The 18,268-nt window shown below is 47.8% G+C and overlaps 2 protein-coding genes across 2 annotated transcripts; one reads left to right on the top strand and one right to left on the bottom strand.

Annotated features, from left to right (window-relative positions):
* Window positions 1-8,654: 8,654 nt before the first annotated feature.
* Window positions 8,655-11,351, bottom strand: LOC136462483 (butanoate--CoA ligase AAE1-like). The gene is made up of 2 exons (XM_066461577.1): window positions 10,865-11,351; window positions 8,655-10,499 (listed from the first exon to the last, which is right to left on the bottom strand). Exons 1-2 carry the CDS (start codon window positions 11,078-11,080, stop codon window positions 8,928-8,930), a joined length of 1,788 nt encoding a protein of 595 aa, XP_066317674.1. The 5' UTR covers window positions 11,081-11,351; the 3' UTR covers window positions 8,655-8,927.
* A 1,940-nt stretch (window positions 11,352-13,291) lies between these two features.
* On the top strand, window positions 13,292-17,211 carry LOC136462482 (AUGMIN subunit 4-like). Its single transcript, XM_066461576.1, has 13 exons — window positions 13,292-13,472; window positions 13,542-13,589; window positions 13,689-13,778; window positions 14,237-14,590; window positions 14,807-14,906; window positions 15,012-15,057; window positions 15,301-15,394; window positions 15,511-15,582; window positions 15,700-15,758; window positions 15,927-15,995; window positions 16,141-16,192; window positions 16,728-16,805; window positions 16,883-17,211. The coding sequence occupies exons 1-13, from the start codon at window positions 13,335-13,337 to the stop codon at window positions 16,958-16,960; spliced, it is 1,278 nt and encodes a 425-aa protein (XP_066317673.1). The 5' UTR covers window positions 13,292-13,334; the 3' UTR covers window positions 16,961-17,211.
* The last annotated feature ends 1,057 nt before the right edge of the window (window positions 17,212-18,268 follow it).

Below are 18,268 nucleotides of genomic sequence, written 5' to 3'. Positions count from 1 at the left end.
GTCTTCTTTTTTCATCCAGATTTGGTGATACCCAGAGAAACAGTTGAGGAGAGAGAACCTCTGGCATCTGGCTGCCTTGTCGACGGAGGCATCTATTCTTAGCAATGGGAAAGGGTCTTTTTTGCAAGCTTTATTCAGATCTGTGAAATCTATGCACATTCTCATTTTGTCATTTTTCTTTGGTACCAGTACTACGTTTGCAAGCCATTCTGAATACTTGACTTCCCTGATCACTTTTGCATCTAGCAATCTTTGCACCTTCGCCTTTGCTGCCAGGATTTTGTCCTCTGACATTTTTCTCTGTTTCTGCTTTCTTGGTCTCATGTTTTGATTGATATCCAGTTCGTGTTGTATGATGTCCCTGCTGACTCCCTGGAGGTCGGAGGCTGACCAGGCGAAGATGTCCTTGTTTTTTACTAGAGTTTCCATGAGCTCTTCCTCTTCTGCCTTGCTCAATTGTGAGCTGATTGTTACTTTTCTGTCTAGTAACTCCTTTTCTAGAGGGATCAGCTTTGTCTCTTCTTGACCTGCCATATCTGTTTCTCCTCTGGGCATATCTGGAGGCTCTAGTTCTTTGTTGGCCAACTCAACTACATTGATGTTTCTTTGGGCTCTGTAGATAGCTTTCTCTATGTTTCTTGCTTCTTTCTGGCTGCCTCGGACTGTGATAATACCATAGAGTGTTGGTATTTTCATGCACAGGTAGGCCATATGCAGGGCTGCGTTGAATTTGGTTGTGAATCCTCTGCCCAAGATGGCATTGTATGGGTAATACAGATCGACGACGTCGAAGGTTATGTACTTGGTTCTGGCATTCGCTTGGGTTTCGAACGACACTAGGAGTGAGATTTTTCCTAATGCTTGTATATGCTTGCCTCCGAATCCTATTAAAGGGGATTCGGAGGGCTATAGTTGATTTCTGCTGAGCTTCATTTGGTCGAAGGTATTTGCGAAGATGATATCTGCTGAACTGCCAGTGTCGATCAGTATTCTGCTTATCTCCCATGCTGCTATGTTGGTCTTGATCACCATTTGTGTCTACGTGAGGGTAGCTCTCTAGCTGGAGATCTTCTTCTGTGAAGGTGATTGGGACTCTGGACCAATCTATGTGTTTCGCCGGGCCTTGGACTGCTACATTGTTTACCAGGCGGAGGTGATCCTTTTTCTGCTTTTTCGTTTGAAACTCCATTGATGATCCTCCGGCGATTGGCAATATCATGCCTACTGTCGGCAGTGCTCCATGAGGGTTGACTTGGTTTTCTAGGTTTGGCTCGTTTTTTGGTGTTGGGGGTTGGTTGTGAGGTGGTGGCGGAGGCAGTTGCTGCATGTGGTGCTGTGGTGGCGGAGGCTCGAACCTTATTCGGTTTTGTTCCGATGGGTTTGTTTCGAGGTAGGTTATATGGGGAGATTTTGGGTTTATGTAGGTCAGGCTTGCCTCCGACCTGTAGTTGCCCGCCGGAGGCTGCTGCGAAGGTGATGACCGCCATACTGGTAGGAAGTTTGGGTAATAGGCAGAGGCCAGTGTGGAGGGATATATTTGGGTTGCGTTTAGCGCTGGGTACATTGGGCAGTACTGCTGGTGGCCAGTTGTGTAGGTGGTGTTGACCTCTCTTGCGCTCTGCTGTGTCGGAGGTTAGGCAGTCTGCTTGTTCTTCATCCTTTCCTATGTTTCTTTTGTCTCCGGACAATCTTTGGTGTTGTGCCCTGCGTTTTCGTCGTGAAAAACGCAATACAGCCTGCGTTGTTTCTGGCTTTGGTTTCTGTTCTAGTTTTTGTCTTGGTAACCTTGCCAACCTTGGTTCCTTGTCTGGGTCTCCGGCCATGTTGGCGCTGCCTGTTGCCCTTGCTCGGGGTGAGGTTGACCCTCGATGCTGAGCACTTGCCCCTGGCCTGGCTTCTGATTTGATACATTCTAGTTCGTATAGGTTTTCTGGGAATTTTTGCTGTTGTTTTGTTATCTATTTTGACCTTGCTCCTCCAGCCTTTTGCGGAGGTCATTGTCTGATCTGTAGTACTTCTCAAACTTGTCATACAACTGCTGTATGGAAGTTGGTTTCTTTCTTGCTAGGTGTGCTACGAACGGCCCGATTCGGAGGCCTTTGATCGCTGCTTCAATGGCGATCTCGTCTGGGACATCTGGTGCCTTCGCCTTTAGTTGCACGAATTTTCGAAAGTAGTTGTGTAGTGTCTCTCCCTGCATTTGCTTGCACTGGAACAATCTGTGAAAGTCAGCGACTGTGCTGTTAGCCCCTTGAAGTTTGCCAATATCTTGTCCCGAAGGTTCTCCCAAGAATAGATTGTGCTTGGTTTGAGCATAGAATATCAAGCCAGCGCGTCGCCTTCGACTGCAATGACAAATGACTTTGCCAAGACGACGTCGTCTCCGCCGGCGGAGGCTACTACTGCCTCGTAACTCATAATGAACTGATGGGGGTCTGTCTTTCCGTTGAACTTTGGTAGTGTGATTGGCTTATACGCTGTTGGCCATGGCGACTGTTGTCTGCCTTCAGATAGTGGGGACTTGGGATCGATAGGCCTCCGCATCACCTGAGATGGCATCATCGACTGACTGATCACTGGCGTAGGACCTTGAAGCATGGTTGCAGTTGGTGTTGCTGCGGAGGCTGGGATTGCGGAGGTTGACGCTGGTACTGCATGCTGCATAGTTAGCATCTCAGCATGTAGGACTGCCAACTGTTGCCTTATTTCTACTGCTTGTGCTGACGCTTGAATAGCTTGCTGATTAGCTACGAATGCAGCTGCCATTCTATCCCTCTCTTGTTGTGCTCTTTGCAACTGTGCTTGCAGCTGTTGCAGTTCTTGCTCGGGTGTTGTGGTTGAGTTTGGTTGGGCCTCCGAATCTTGAATCTCTAGATCTTAGGGTTCCGGTGGTTGACCCTGGGCGTCTGCTCTGGTGTCATCCTCCACTGGCGAGATTGCGTAGGTGCTACGAATGTTGCGCCTAGGCCTTCCTCGCTGACCCGTGGTCACTGCTGCTCTGGTGGTGGTCTTTCTTTTCCTTGCCATCGTTGGTTTGCCTTGGTCAACCCCACGGTGGGCGCCAATGTTGAAACTAGCGGTTTCAGACAACGAGGGGAAGACTGAGGCCTTCGCCCATCGGGCGTCACCCTTGGGCGGAGGCTCGGGATAGGCACGACAGGAGGGCGTGTAGTGAGTTGGCACGGAAAGCTAGGGTTTTATTCATTCATTCACCAACCATCCGCACGGTTACAAGTGTTCTCTATTTATAGGGCTCAACTATTTCCTGAAGGAATTTATTACAATGCCCCTTAACTGCTACGGTTCATTCCTGGAATATTCCGCCTCAGGTCTCTTGTTTGCGGGGCATTCCCGCCACTCCGTCTCCAAGTAACGGGCTTCCATAAGCTGCCGGCCCACCGTGCCTCGGTCTCCAGTCCAAAGGCCCGGATTCCCGATGCTGGCCTCCGTCTTCGGGGGCGCGCCGTCGCCTTGGCGGGTCTCCGACGGTCCGGTCGGAGACATCGTCCGTATGTCTCCGCCCGGCCGCGCGGAGGCCGTGGTCCCCGACGCTAGCCTATGTCATCGGGGGCGCGCCGTCACCTTGGCGGGTCTCCGTCGGTCCGGTCGGAGACATCGTTCGTATGTCTCCGCACGGCCGCGCGGGGGTCGTGCTGGCGCGCTCGTGCGGACCACGGGCGCCTGCGCTTGAGTACCTGCACACACTCAGGCAAGATTGTTTGTTTAATTAGTTTAGAGGTAAGGCGGCCTCCGCCCTCATCACCGGAGGCGAGCCGAAGCGGGGCGGCGTCCGCCTGACTATAGGTCGGAGGTCTCAGCGCCCGGCCTGGGTGGAATTCGCGACAAGCCCGCCGAGCCTCATGTAGTGCCCTACGAGCATAGCCAGGAAAGTTCCTTTAATCAGCGCCAGGTCTCCGCCCTAAGACGGTCGAAGACGCCTTGGCGACACCTTGCTGTCGGAGGCCTTCGTCACTCGCCGAAGCCGTGTTACAACAGTACATAACTACATTTTCAAATACATAGTATAGTTTGTTTTGGCTCAAACTTCTCTAACTTCGACTATGCTTTTAGGAAAAAATATATTAAGGCCCTTTTTAGAAGAAAGAAAAATCATATGAATTTTGAAGGATATCAATCCTAAAGAAAATTTTCATATATGTCCCTTTGATAAATGATTAAACACTATGAATTCCCTTTGGATTTCCATGCGATGTGTAAAACCATAGGAATTTCGGAGGAAAACTAGCATAGGATTAAACCTCATGGTAACTTTTCTTTATGTCTATCTCTCTTGGAATTCATATATTTTTGTGTTGTATTCAAAGGCCACAATATAGACTTCATGTATTTTGAATTCCTATAGGATTATTGTAAGTTTCATTGAACTTTAATACTGACATTTTGTCTATTTCTATGTTTTGATAATCTTACATTCCAAAGGGAGTGTAACGCGCGTGCCCCTTCCTTTAACTCTGATGTCACCGATCCTAACAAGTCATCCTCAGAACAGCTCTAAGAGGCTCTTTATATCTTTCGTAATTCATAGAAGTAGAGAGTTTGTTGAAAAATGCTCTCCAATAGTCTCTTTAATTGGATCTCCAAATTAGACATCATCAACTCTGGATTTCTCGCTAGCTGAAGATAGATAACAATAATGGTTTTTTAGAGTGTGCACAAGATAAAAAAAAATCTCATAAGGATACAAAGATATACAAAGTGATTTTTACTTAAATAACTTTCTAAACGGTGCCTTGAGAAAACTTTCTAAATAGTGATTTAAAGTGTAAATTTTAAAAAGAGTCTCGAAGATGCTCTCGCATCGCTGGTGCTAGCAACGGAAGCTCATCGCAGGTGGAACGTGGAAGCGCCACCTGATGAGTGGTGAGCCACAAAACTGCCCGAGTGCGCCGCTACTCTGGGCCGTTCGCCTTGCTTTATTATTATAATAATATAGAAAGCAAAGTATGAGTTTGCTGGGTTACTAGCTTACAAGAGTTTCATGACAGGTGTACAAGGAACTCCACCCTCTCAGAAACCAAACACAAAAAGGACCCAAAGACCAAAGACACGGGGAAATATCCATGAAAAGGAAGTACAAGCAGACATTTCACCAAACTACAATTGAGGGCCTGTTTGCTTTATCACTAGGCAGAGCTGTCCGACAACAGAGACCCTCCCAGAAACCCCGATTCTTCATACCTGGGGCAGTGGGGTCATGATTCTTACCTGGCGCTGGCGGGTGCTCTGCCTGTGAGGGCGTAAAGCAAGCACACATGCCTCGAGTGCTGGAACTAGGCGGAATCCATCGAGAACGGCTCCACGCGAAGACATGGCATGGGGGTGTTTGCCTGGCCGCCACACACTGCTTGCGGCGCGCCATAGATAGATGGCTGTTGTTTGCTTTAGCATTTAAGTGTGGCCGCCACAGCCTTTTGTAGTTCAAAAAGACGCCACGACAGACATGTTCGTTTGAATTTATTAGCCGACTTATCAGACATTCTCAATGGTGTATTGATGATGGTTTCTATCCACATTAAATGACTTGCCACGTAGGCAAAACGCTGACATGGTAACGTAATTAATGAAGAAAGAGAGCAAAAATCTTAGAAATGGTTTTCTCATGAAGAAATCGGGTCTTCTCTTGACCCAATGCACCAAGAAACCATGAAATCGCCATTGGGGAGAAACAACCAGTTTTCAGGGGGCTCGTACCGCACTCCCATCGGAGGAAGAAGATAGAGTTGGGAGAGAGAAAGAGAAAATAATTATTACTCATAGAAACTATGGGTTGGAAAGCAGTACTTTTTTGTGCGGTATCCTATATTATAGAAACTACTAGTTTCTTTCATTGGGACTGTCCTCAGCTAGAATCTATACTATTTTTTCTCATAACAAAATAGTTTCAGCCGGCTTTAATACCAGCCGAACAGACCCCGAGGCGGCCATTTCTATCGTTACAAGTGAGTCGCCACCACACCATGGCTGACATCCAAATGCGCCCATTGTAAGGACCAACCGTCCCCCACAAGCCCACTCGTCGTCACCCAAGATTGATCGCGATTTCAAAGCAATACTAGGAATCTCAACCTTGTCTTCTCTCCCTCCCGCCCATGGTCGGGAACGAACACTTCCCTGTCATGCCCCCTCCACCTCCCAAAACAAAATTTTCGTTTGGATGAACTTGAACCTAGCAACAAATATTTTTAGACAAAGGAAAATCTTATTCCGATCTCTACGAGTGTTTTGTACTCAACCATCCATTACTACAAAGTTATAGCCTGTCGCTGAACAAAAGGAACTCTTAAAGAACACCAAATTTAAAGAGATCGAAGTAAACCAATGTTAAACTAAGCGCTGGGAGATTGAATCGAAGAAATAGAGCGAGCACATTGTCTTGGGTTACTAGGTCCATGCCATTGCCAACCCATTCTCGGTTGTTTGTCTTTTACTGTTACAAGAAGCACCACAGGTATGCGTTCTTATTCCGTTATCATTGGAAATGCATAGGGATGGCTGCACCGGGGGAGAGAGACAATACTATTTGTTCCTTATCTGCGGTGCACTCATCACCATGCACATCCAATGGTGCAGATCCAAGACACGAAATGTGTGAAGACAAAGGGAATTCCCAAAGAGCACTGGTCTGAAGAGATCTAAGTCAAATAAAGATACACCGGTCCGTTCGCTTCGCTGAAAAAACAAATCAAAATACTGTTTCGATTGATTTGTTGTGAAAAGTACGGATTATAAGACAAGCGAACAGGACCACTAAATGCTAAGCCTGATAGAAAATAGCCACCGGCCATAAATGCTCTCGATCTGTGACTGAAAAATAAGCGCGCCCGGGAGCTAAGCTCCATCGATCGAGAAATGGAAAAAGTCTACTTAACCCCCACCTATCATACTTGGTCTACTTCACCCCCCAACTATGAAACCGTCTGTTTTACCCCCTGGGCGGTTTTTCAGCGGCGGTTTTGCTACAGTAACGACGGGTTGCTACAGTGCCCACGTTTTTGAATTTCTCTTTTTTATTTATTTTCGGTGAATTTTTGAAAAATCATAGTAAATCATAGAAAAATCATAAAATGAAAAATCTAATTTTATTGGACTCCACATGAGTAGATCTACATAGTGAATATATAATACGGTATGCTTTAGTACAAATTTTTTTTTGTAGCTTTAGATTAATTGAAAAATCCAATTTTGTCTGTAATTAATTAGAATTTATTTATAACTAAGTTATACATAGTCCAATGAGTACAAAATTTTTACTATAGTTCAAGCATACAATAATTAGCATACCATAAAAATTTCACCACAATTGGACCATAGAAGGTGCAGCTATGAATTATTCCAATTAATTACAGACAAAATTAGATTTTCCAATTAATCTAAGGCTACAGTAAAAATTTTGTACTAAAGTATACCGTATTATATATTCACTATGTAGATCTACTCATGTGGAGTCCAATAAAATTAGATTTTTTATTTTATGATTTTTCTATGATTTACTATAATTTTTCAAAAATTCACCAAAAATAAATAAAAAAAGAAAATCCAAAACTTCGGGTACTGTAGCTGTTAGTGTAGCAAAACCGCCGCTGAAAAGCGCCCAGGGGGTAAAACAGACGGTTTTAGATAGTTCAGGGGGGTAAAACAGACGGTTTCATAGTTGGGGGGTGAAGTAGACCAAGTATGATAGGTGGAGGGTTAAGTAGATTTTTTCCATCGAGAAATTACAAAGCTTAGGAGGAGACTGGATCGAAGTGCTGTACAGGAAGTGGTGAAGAAATGGAGTGAGCACGTGGTATATTCTTGGGTAGTTGGGTTATTAGGTCCGTGCCAGCCAACTTGCCAACGCCGTTCTGTTGTTTCTCTTTTACTACTGCAAGCACCACGGCGAAGTCATAATCGGACACACGCACACAAACAATGAAACAAACAAACAAACACAATTAAACTAACATGAATGCTAAACAACCGAGTGTTCTATATGGATTTCACACGTCATTTTGCAGCCGCTGGATCTGAGGGCGGAGGAGGGGCGCAAATGGCCGGATCTCCCCCCGCCGCTGCTGCCTTCTTCTTCCTCCCCCACACCCGCGCCCGTCGGCTTCTTCCCCAGCTCTGGTGCGGCGGTTAGGGTTCCGGCGAGCTCTCCCCCCTATTTCTTCTCCAACTCTAGCGGGTATAGAAGGGGCCGGTCGGGGGAGGTAGGTAGGCTTGACGGTGAGGATGGTGCCCAGGCGGTTTAGGGGAGCTGACGGTGGTAGCGGCGGCCGAGCCAGGTCGGGGCGGGGGAGGCTCGACATAGTTTGAGAAGATGGCGGAGTGTGTGTGTGGGGGGGAGGGGGGGAGGGAAAGGAGGTGGCCGCCGCGGACGCTAGGGTTTGCCAAAGCTCCGGCGCCCTAGGGCCGCAACCCTAGCGCGTCGTAGCTCCGGCGAACCCTAGGCCCCGTGGTGGGGCGGTGGTTGGCGGCGGGGGCGACGAGGGGGAGAAGGGTGGGGTGCTCGACGACGAGGGAGGGAGCTGCGGAGGAGGGCGCAGACGACCGGATCCGCAAGGAGGAGGAGCAGGAGGAGGCGGCCCGGCCGATCCGCCATGTCCGCCGCCAGAGAGCTCGGCGCGGGCACAGGGAGACGAGCGTGTGGGGAAGAAGAGTGTGGGAGAGGGGAGAAACACTCGGTTGTTTATAGACAGACTCACTAACTAAACACGCCAACGAGTCCATAGTTTTCCAGATGCACCTCCATTTTTTTTATTTACATAATTGAAGGTTATTACTGTAAATTATTACTGAAATAATGAATCAGGATCATTGGATGATTCTCTTTCCCTTGCACATTCACATGCAGGACCACTGGACCAGGACGGATCGGCTAGAACCCATGTTGCCATCAATGGCGATGGCAGTGACACGCGAGTTCAGAGCTTGCTCCTCGTCCCTGATCCTCCTGGCTTCTTGGAACTGGAGATGGAGCTGGAGATGCTGCCCATGGCCTTGGCCAGCTCCCGTAGCGCGAACTTCTGCACCTTGCCCGTCGCCGTCTTGGGCAGCTCAGCCACGAACACCACTGTCCGTGGCGCCATGTAGCGCGGCAGCCGCGCGCGGCAGAACGCCATGACCTCCTCCGCGCCCACGCCCTCCCCCGACGCACCCTCCTTGAGCGTGACGAACGCGCACGGCGTCTCGCCCCAGTACTCGTCGGGGCGGCCCACGACGGCGGCCTCCGCCACGGCCGGGTGCGCGAACAGCGCCGCCTCCACGTCGATGGTGCTGATGTTCTCCCCGCCCGAGATGATGATGTCCTTGGACCGGTCCAGGATCTTCACGTACCCATCGTCGGCGTGCCGCACCGCCAGGTCCCCTGACCGCAGCCACCCGCCGGACATGGCCTCCGCCGTCGCCGCCGCGTCCTTGTAGTACCCGCTCATCACCGTGTTGCCCCGGAACATCACCTCCCCCATGGTGCGCCCGTCGGCGGGGACGCTCGTCATCGTCGCTGGGTCCTTCACGTCCACCTCTAGCCCCAGGTGGTGGAGCCCCTGCCGGGACTTGATCGCCGCGCGCTCCGCCGCTGGTAGCGCGTCCCACTCCGGCCGCCACGTGCACACCGTGGCGGGACCGTACGTCTCCGTCAGCCCGTACGAGTGGATCACCAGGAACCCCAGCTCCTCCATCCGGAACAGCACCTGCGGCGGCGGCGGCGCGCCGCCCGTCATCACCGTCACCGGCCTCCCTCTCCTCCCGCCGGGTGTCAAACTCAGCGGCCGCCGCTCCTCCGCCGTGGCGTTCACCACCATGCTCAGCACCGTGGGCGCGCCGCCCATGTGCGTCACGCCGTGCGCCGCCACGGCGGCGAAGATGGCGGCGGAGGTGACCTTGCGCAGGCACACGTTGGTGCCGCCCTGCGCCGCCACGCCCCACACCAGGCACCACCCGTTGCAGTGGAACATGGGCACCGTCCACAGGTACACCGGCAGCGCCGTCATGTCGTTGAGGAGCACCGACGCCAGCGTGTTCAGGTACGCGCCGCGGTGCGTGTACACCACGCCCTTGGGCCGCGACGTCGTCCCCGACGTGTAGTTGAGCGCGATCGGCTCATTCTCGTCGCCCGGCCACCGGATCGTGAACTCCGACGACCCGGCGCCGACGCCGCCGCTGGTCAGGAGCGCCTCGTACTCGTAGCACCGATCGCCTCCGGGAAAGTCTGTCGTTGTCGATGGCGGTGGCGGCTCGTCGAGGACCTCGTTGATTAGCACCACGGTGGGCACCCTGCTTGCTCCGGCCTGCTGGGAGATGAGGCGGAGCGCTTCTCGGGCGACGCCGAGCAGCGCGGCGTCCACGAAGACGACCTTGGCCTCCGAGTGCTGCAGCAGCACGGAGGCCATGCCGGCGTCGAGGCGCGAGTTGAGAGCGCAAATGACGGCGCCGGCCATGGGGATGCCGAAGTGGAGCTCGCAGAAGGCCGGGATGTTCTGCGCGAACACCGCAACCTGCACGGGGCAGCAACGGCAGCTGCGATTGAGGATCGGCCAATTCAATTTTGGATTGCTGAACCTACTCGTAGCAGCTTCTTACTGATGAAACGATATTCGGTCCGAGCACAATTCGCAAGCAAATTCAAGCCGTTCAAGATTTGATGAATTCGGGCAAGAACACTATCTACCTACTCGCATCGAGAAACGGAATTAAAACGGAGCCTTTTTCAACCAAGAACAGCAACAGCAGTAAAAGTGAATGCTTGGACGGCGGTAGGTAAATAATGGGCGAATCAATCTACCGCTCCGTGGCACGGAAGAAGAAGAAGAAGAGAGCAGAGGAGAGGAAGGCACAAACGGCTGGAGAGAGAGGGACTCACCACGTCGCGGCGCGCGACGCCGAGCCCCGCGAGCGCGGCGGCGAGGCGGAGGCAGCGGTCCCGGGTCTCCCGCCAGGTGCGCGGCGGCGGCGGCGCGGCGGCGTGGCCCGCGGCGACGACGGCGGGGCGGTCGGGGTAGACGAGCGCGGTGCGCTCCAGGAAGCTGATGGGCGTCAGCGGCGCGTGGTTCGCCGCGCACAGCACGGTGCCTTCCATCGCTCGCCGCGCCGCCTCCTTCGAGGGCCGACCTGGGGTGGGGGCTCAGAAAGAATTGGGCGCGGAGAGATAGTTCCGATGGGATATCGACTGGAGCAGAGCAGAGCAGAGAGACGACGCGTAGGCGCAGCGTAATCGAGGAGCTGACGCGCTTGGCTTGATGCTTGATGGTGATGACTAAGTCCTACTCACTCGCTTGCTCACCCGCCTCCAGCTCCGGCAGCATTGGATGTTGTGATAACGCACGCAGTGTGTCAGTGCGCGCGCGCCATAGAAGTGTAGAACAGCATGATTATTGATCCATTCGTCTTTGGTGACGTGGAACCAACGAAAGCCGCTAAGGATTTGTAAATTAGTAGTGCGTTTTTATCATATCATGCACGCACACTGCCGTGTTTCGTCTCGCCTTCCTTCGATGATGAATTGATGATGATGGTATCGTTATCGTTATCTTGACAGTGATCTTGCTCGCACAAGATCGAGTTCCTTTTCCATTGCCTTTTTTTCGTCCGGATTGTTTGGGCTTGTTTGACTTATAAGCCGTACTTTTTCAGTCAACGAATAATATTTTTCTGTCACACCAAATCAGCCAACAGTACTTTCAGTTATGACTTATCAGCAAAATAAGCCCAAACGAACATGGCGTTTGTCCACTGTGGTATGATCTAGGATTTGTGCAAAGTTGTTGAAAACGGTTATACTGCCTTTGCCTGCCTCTGAATTGCAACCGAAGAGTTGAGAGAACCAAAAAGTTCGTTGAAAGGAAACCGTTTTTTAGCTGCGAAAGAAAAACTGGAGTCATTTTTATTGTGCGGAGGAGAAGCTATGAATTTGACACCTGTGTCTTTGGCTTCGGCTTCGACTCTGGATCTGATGGAGGAGCAGCTCGGCGAGGAGCCGTGCTAAACAATAACTCAGAGTGATACAGTTATTGTAACTAGATTGCAGAGAAACCTCGCCCTTCAATGGTGCCATCATATCCCGTCTCAGAGTAAGTCTAATGAAGCATTTCTTCACTTTGAAAGCAATTGTTTGATGCGCCGATTACGTTTTCATCCTATTTGGTGCGAGATTGGTTTGGTAGGTGTTAGATTTTACAAGAAAACCCCCCGGTAGATGTGATATACCTTTTCCTACTTTCTTCTCGTCCCATTTTGTTTTAAGTTTCTTTTGGTGTTCATCAACAACGTGCTTTGTGTAATTTGATATCGTGCTATATGTTATAGCAAAGTAAACCACCCATGGAACAAGCACGAGACCTATATCATATTATCATAAGTAAGAGAAAAATATGTGACTGGTTGCAACTTTACAGTGGTGCGTCCTGAACTGGTGGCAACTACCTGAACCTCCCTAGCTTAGAGTTAAAGAAGGAAACAAAACTCTTGTATAACAAGTTTTCGTTAATCACCACACCTGTATTCATCATAAGAATTCAGAAGCGCATATTTTTCATGAATATCATCGTCAGCTTTTGAGGCAAAATTCCCATGGGTTTCTCGTCTTCGCAGATATCGCTGTTGTGGCTAGCTAGACACCATGAAACTTAGGGCAACTCCAGTGTGAAACATCGAACCGAGCGAGTAGAATCTGAGGCGTGTAAGGTTCGGTGCGCATACTGCAAGCATTGGTTGGTGGGGCTCGGCATCCACCCTACAAACGAGCAAAACAATATATCTTTGTCCACATGTCAGTTCTTTGCTCTCGGCCAGACGTGCTCCGTTCGTGATTGATTTCTTTTTTTTGGTTGAGCTCGGTTCAATACAACTGCAACATCCGATTTTCACTTTCGGGCTTATCAGACAGCCAACAGTATTTTTCTCTCACAACAAATCAGCAACAATCAGACTTATTAGCCCAGAAACCCACCAGCGAACGAGCCATTTGACACATATGGTTCGGCTGTCACAACGTCTTCTCTTCGATTTCACACACAGCACCATGATCTGGCCTTTTTATACACTTCTAGAAGTGTAACCACAGAAAGTCACCTGAAGAGTTTCCAACCATTTGTTCGGATGAAAACGGAAACGGAAGATTTCATTTTCCGTGACAGTGACGTCTACGACCGCTTCTTCTGTGACAGCCGGCTTTTCAAGCTTCTCTTGTCTTGTACAGTATTGTAATTGTAATCAGCCGGCCGCGATCTGACCCGTCCATTCGCCGATCCAACGGCCACCAACCTACCACCACCTCACGAGCCCCACCCAATTCAAACAAACCACGTGAGTGGCCTCCGCCGGCGCCGCCCGCGATGATGTCGAAGGCCGCAGCAGCGTCCCTCCCGCCGCCGCCGCCGGAGGTGGCGCACCTGGTGGAGCAGCTCCAGCGCCACCACCTCGCCCCGGACGCGTCCCTCCTCTCCAACTCCGCGCACTCCGACCTCCTCCAGGTACGCACGTCGCCCGCCCGCCACGCTCCTCCCCTGACAGCTGCTCACCTGAACCCTGTGCCGGCGCAGGCGCGCGAGGAGGTCGCGGCGGAGCGCGCGCTCTACCTCGAGGCACTGGTGAGTCACCCTCACCCCCGGCCCGCCTCGTCGGATCTGCATTCTAGGTTTTGCTCGTCGGGCTGTCATCAGATCTGGTGGCGCTATGCTATGACGTAGGCGGTGTACGCGGAGGCGGTGGCCATGGTGGAGGAGTACCATGCGGCTGGCGGCGCCGGTGCCGGCAAGAAGCTCAACTGCTCCCCGCAGGTTCTGCTGCTTCTCTCTGACAACTCCTCATTTTTCATTCACTGGTGCAAGTACATACATCTTCAAATGTGAGTTGGGTGGGGGCAGTACTAGCTGAATAATAGACTGTGGATATTCCTCATTGTCGGTCAATGGAATTCCTCATTGCTGGTTCCGTTATTTAGCACCGTAATCGAGAAATTGGCCAGCAAAAATGACACTCAGTCTCCGAGCTTACTCTGTCAGTTCTGAACCTCTGATCCAGGTGTACCAGTCTTTGGATTTTTTTTCATTGACTAGTGCAAATACATCTTCAGATGTGATCTGGGTGGGCAGTAATAACCGATTAATAGACAGTGGAAGAATTCCTCACTGTTGGTTCAATTGACTTAGCACCGTAATCGAGAAATATTCCAGCAAAAATGACACTCTGATTCAGTCACTGAGCTTACTCTGTCGGTTCTGAACCTCTGATCCAGGTGTACGAGTCTTTGGAGCACCGGTTGGCCGTGGCAGAGGCAGCGCAGAGGCTGAGGCTCCCACTGCTCTCTCAGGACGGGGAGGTCCATGAGCTGGAGATCGAAAAGCTGAGCACCTTTTCAAGGAGTTCATTTGATAGCACCCTCACAAGCGCGACACCCAGCTCAAGTTTAATCTCGACAAGTTACAACAATTATAGCAGCACTGCTAGTGCGGTGACTGTTCCTGCTGCGCACGGAAGCGGTAGTTCAGACGCAGTTGAACCTGGAGTTGGTGGTGTTCCTGACCGTTTTCTTGGGATCACGTCTGATTATCTCTACCAAGTGCAACAAGAGCAGCCAGCCATGTCTGTGGTAAGAACATTTTTTTTTTGCCTAAATGGTCAATTCATACCTTGTTACTTGTTTGATTTGATGAACGTAATTCTGATATGTACCTTGAGAAGTGCAAAACTATTTTCTAACCAATTATTAGACTATGATGTGTTTTACCCTTTTTGTCAATGAGTGAAAGAATATAAAAAATCTTCACCTGAACTTTGAAAGCATCTGCTTTTGTGTCGATTACAGGACATGGTTGATTATCAGAGAACTTTGGCTAGGGAGATCGAAGCCCGGTTAGAAGCCAAGTGTGATGCTTTGGCTGATCTATTTGCTATGGACGAAAGGGGTCAGTTACTGAAACTAGTGGAAGAATAGAAAAGAGAGTGAGAGAGAACAGTCCAAATTCTGGTTCTGGTTATTATTCTGTCTTACCTTAACATCTTTGCTGCAGATTCGTCATCCATCAGTCAAATTTCAAGTGCTAGGCTTCCAGAAAGGTGGACTTTCTTATCTTACATTTTAAATCAGACTGTACCAATTACATATTCAGTATTAATACCATCTTACCATCCCTTCTTTGCTGCAATCCCATCCATTTACATAGCTAACTTAACTTGGCATGAGTGCCCAATTTTCCATCTTGTTTGGAATTGGAAACTACTGTGGTGCTTGTGATAGGATGAAGTTGGACAAGCGTCCCTGGTAAGTATTTCTCATGATTTTTACTTCCCGTTTGACAGGGTAAAGTTAATCATCGAAGAGATAGAAAAGGAAGAGGCACATCTACTGGAGGACCTTGCTTCAATGGACAGAAAATTTGCTGAACATTATAATGTATGTTTGTATGTCTTTGGTAATGCTTAATTTTTCAGAGGTGCACCCACTTTACCTGAGCACAAATTCTTTCTCATACTTCTAACCAATTAGTTATGGTTCTGAAAATTCCAAAGGTCTTGGAGCAAATTCTTGCTGTGCTTATACAGTTTGTTAAAGACAAGAAATTGGAGCATCAGCACCAATTTGTAAGCATTCTCATATTCCGTTCTTTGGTTCAACTTCTTTAAAGTAAACATGTCACCTTTTTCATATTGTTAGTATTGCTAGTCGAAGTGCTTAACATGTCTCTTATTGTCTAACAGGATGATCTGAAGAAGACCTGGCTTATCAAAAGGTGTCGGACAATGAATGCTAAACTAAGGTCGGCACCCGCATCAGTGACCATATTATAAGTGTACAACAGATGTTACTCTATACTCATATAGCCGATCCTCCCTTCTCTCTCTCTATATATATATTTTGGATTCCAAATGCTAAGGGATTCAAAGATTAGGTTAAATATACTTTTTTTTATATACTTTGATTCCAGCTATCTAGAGCATCATCTATTGCGTGACACTTACACAAAGGACACAGTACCAGCACTTCACAGGATCAGGTATAGAAAGGCAATCGATCTTTTAGTGGATGTACTTTTTGAGTTATATGGGTGGCACTTGTTATTCCTAAGATGGATTTGGTTTGTTGAGTGCCTTTTGTTTTCAGCGAAGGACCTTCTTGTAACATATTAACTGCTTTTGCAGGAAGTATCTTGTAGAGTCCACAAAAGAAGCATCCAATTCCTATAATGAAGCGGTAAGATACATGATTTTGCTTCTCGTAATATTTCTAATGTTTGGTTCTATAAACAGCCAAGAAAAAGCTCTCAAAATTGTGGCTACAGCTCACAAAGAGTAGAAGTGTAGAACTGTACAAATCATAAGAACCAATGCCTAGCAGCTAGTACTTTTTAGTGAAAAAACAAACTAACTGATACCTTGAGGTTGTATGAAGTAGTTGACATCATCAAGTTATAATTAATCATTCATGACTAAGCAACGTCCAGCTTAGGAAGGTTAAATGTGCAAATATGTTTTGGGTTCTGACAACCTATGATTTTAATATTAACCTGTTGCAGTAGGCAATTTAACCTAACGTCGAGTTTATGCCGTTACATAACAATAACCGGGCATATGGTATTCTGTATTTTTCACTTTTAACTACATGTTTGGAGAAAGAATGGGTGCCATACTGCCATCTCAGTGAATATTCCATCTGAAAAGAAATCATGAAACCCAGTGTTCACTTCCCTTCAGTTAACTGTTTGCTCTGATGTTTGTTCTTGTGTTAGGTTTCGCGGTTGCGTGAGTATCAGGGTGTAGATCCACATTTCGACGTGATTGCAAGGCAGTACCATGAAATTGTAAAGGTAATCTGTCTCAGTGTCGTTGCCATTAGTTTAACATGTGTTCCATGTTATCATTGCTAACCCTGGTTGAACTTCAGAAACTGGAGGGCATGCAGTGGACAATTCACCAGGTGGAGATGGACCTGAAACCTCACCATGATCACGCAGCTGTTTAAGTCCATACTTGTTGGAGACCATGTTTATTTTATTACCTGAATGCAGTGGATGTGAGTTAGGGGGGGTTGCCGTCATGTGATTTGACGTAGGATCTTGTTTCGTTGCTCCAGACCGGTCAGGCTGGACAGCTCAATGTAAAGTTTCATCTGAACACGAAATATATATGGAGGCTGTTTCTGTTTGTGCATGTTTTTTAGTCTTGCATATTGAATAATGGCACCATCAATGCTTGTTTAATTATACGCTCATGTATTCGTTTGTTTGATAATGAAAAATAGAAGAGAGCTAGACATGGAAATAAATCTGAGGGATCTGAAGAAAGTTGCAGACTTGACTTATTTTACGAGCAGTCCAATGTGAAGAAGCAGTTAAGAAAACATAGCAGCAACCAATATATTTCATTTCATTATCACTGTAGTTTTTTTTTGTACTACCATCCTCTGCATGTCATGCAAAACAAGTTAAGTTTAGATGACCTTTATTAGGAATCATTAGGAAATAAAATAAGGGTACATGTGTCTTTTATATTCTTCCTTAATTTGCTTTAAAATTTCTAGAATGTACTATATTATAGGACAGAGGGAGTGACAATTACAGATAGCTTATTTACAAGCATATATCAACATTTCCATCCTTCTCTGCATCTCATTCAAAATGAGGTAAGTTTAGATGACCTTTATTATGAATTCCATTCGGCAGAGGCATCTGTTTGCCACGACATAATAACTTTCTAAAGCTATGGTACTTTTACATCATTCTAAATTAGATGATAATAAATACTTCTTCTGTTCCAAATTATAAGTCATCGTGGATTTTAGGTACATTGCTTTTGTTATGCAACTAGACTTATACTATGTCTAGATGCATAACAAAAACTATGTATCTGAAAAACTACAATGACTTATTATAACTTAGAATGCAGGGAATGAAATTGAAGTACATGCCAAAAATAAAGAAGATGTTAAGCTAGTAATTATAGCAATTACAGAGCTTATTTACAAGCATATTCCAACATTTTTAACTATACTTGCGACCAACACACTTATGATATGTATAAATAGGTGCAGAAGATGGATGTATATGATAGATATCCAGCTCACTTGCTTTGACACATCTATATCCATCCCAGTTGCTAGTACAATAGCGATGACGAGGAACAATATAACAATGAAGATGCAGAAGATGCTAATTTTCCCTTTGATTGTTATGCTGATGCTGAGTAGCATCCTCGTTGCCTCCCGTAAGTCTTGTTGGTTATCACAACACCAACCCGCGACTAACACCATATATATGATTAAATTTGATTC

The sequence above is a fragment of the Miscanthus floridulus genome, chromosome 7, assembly GCF_019320115.1.
Source record: "Miscanthus floridulus cultivar M001 chromosome 7, ASM1932011v1, whole genome shotgun sequence".
Lineage (NCBI taxonomy): Eukaryota > Viridiplantae > Streptophyta > Magnoliopsida > Poales > Poaceae > Miscanthus > Miscanthus floridulus.
Note: the sequence above shows the minus strand (reverse complement) of the source record. Positions and strands in the feature narration are given on the sequence as shown.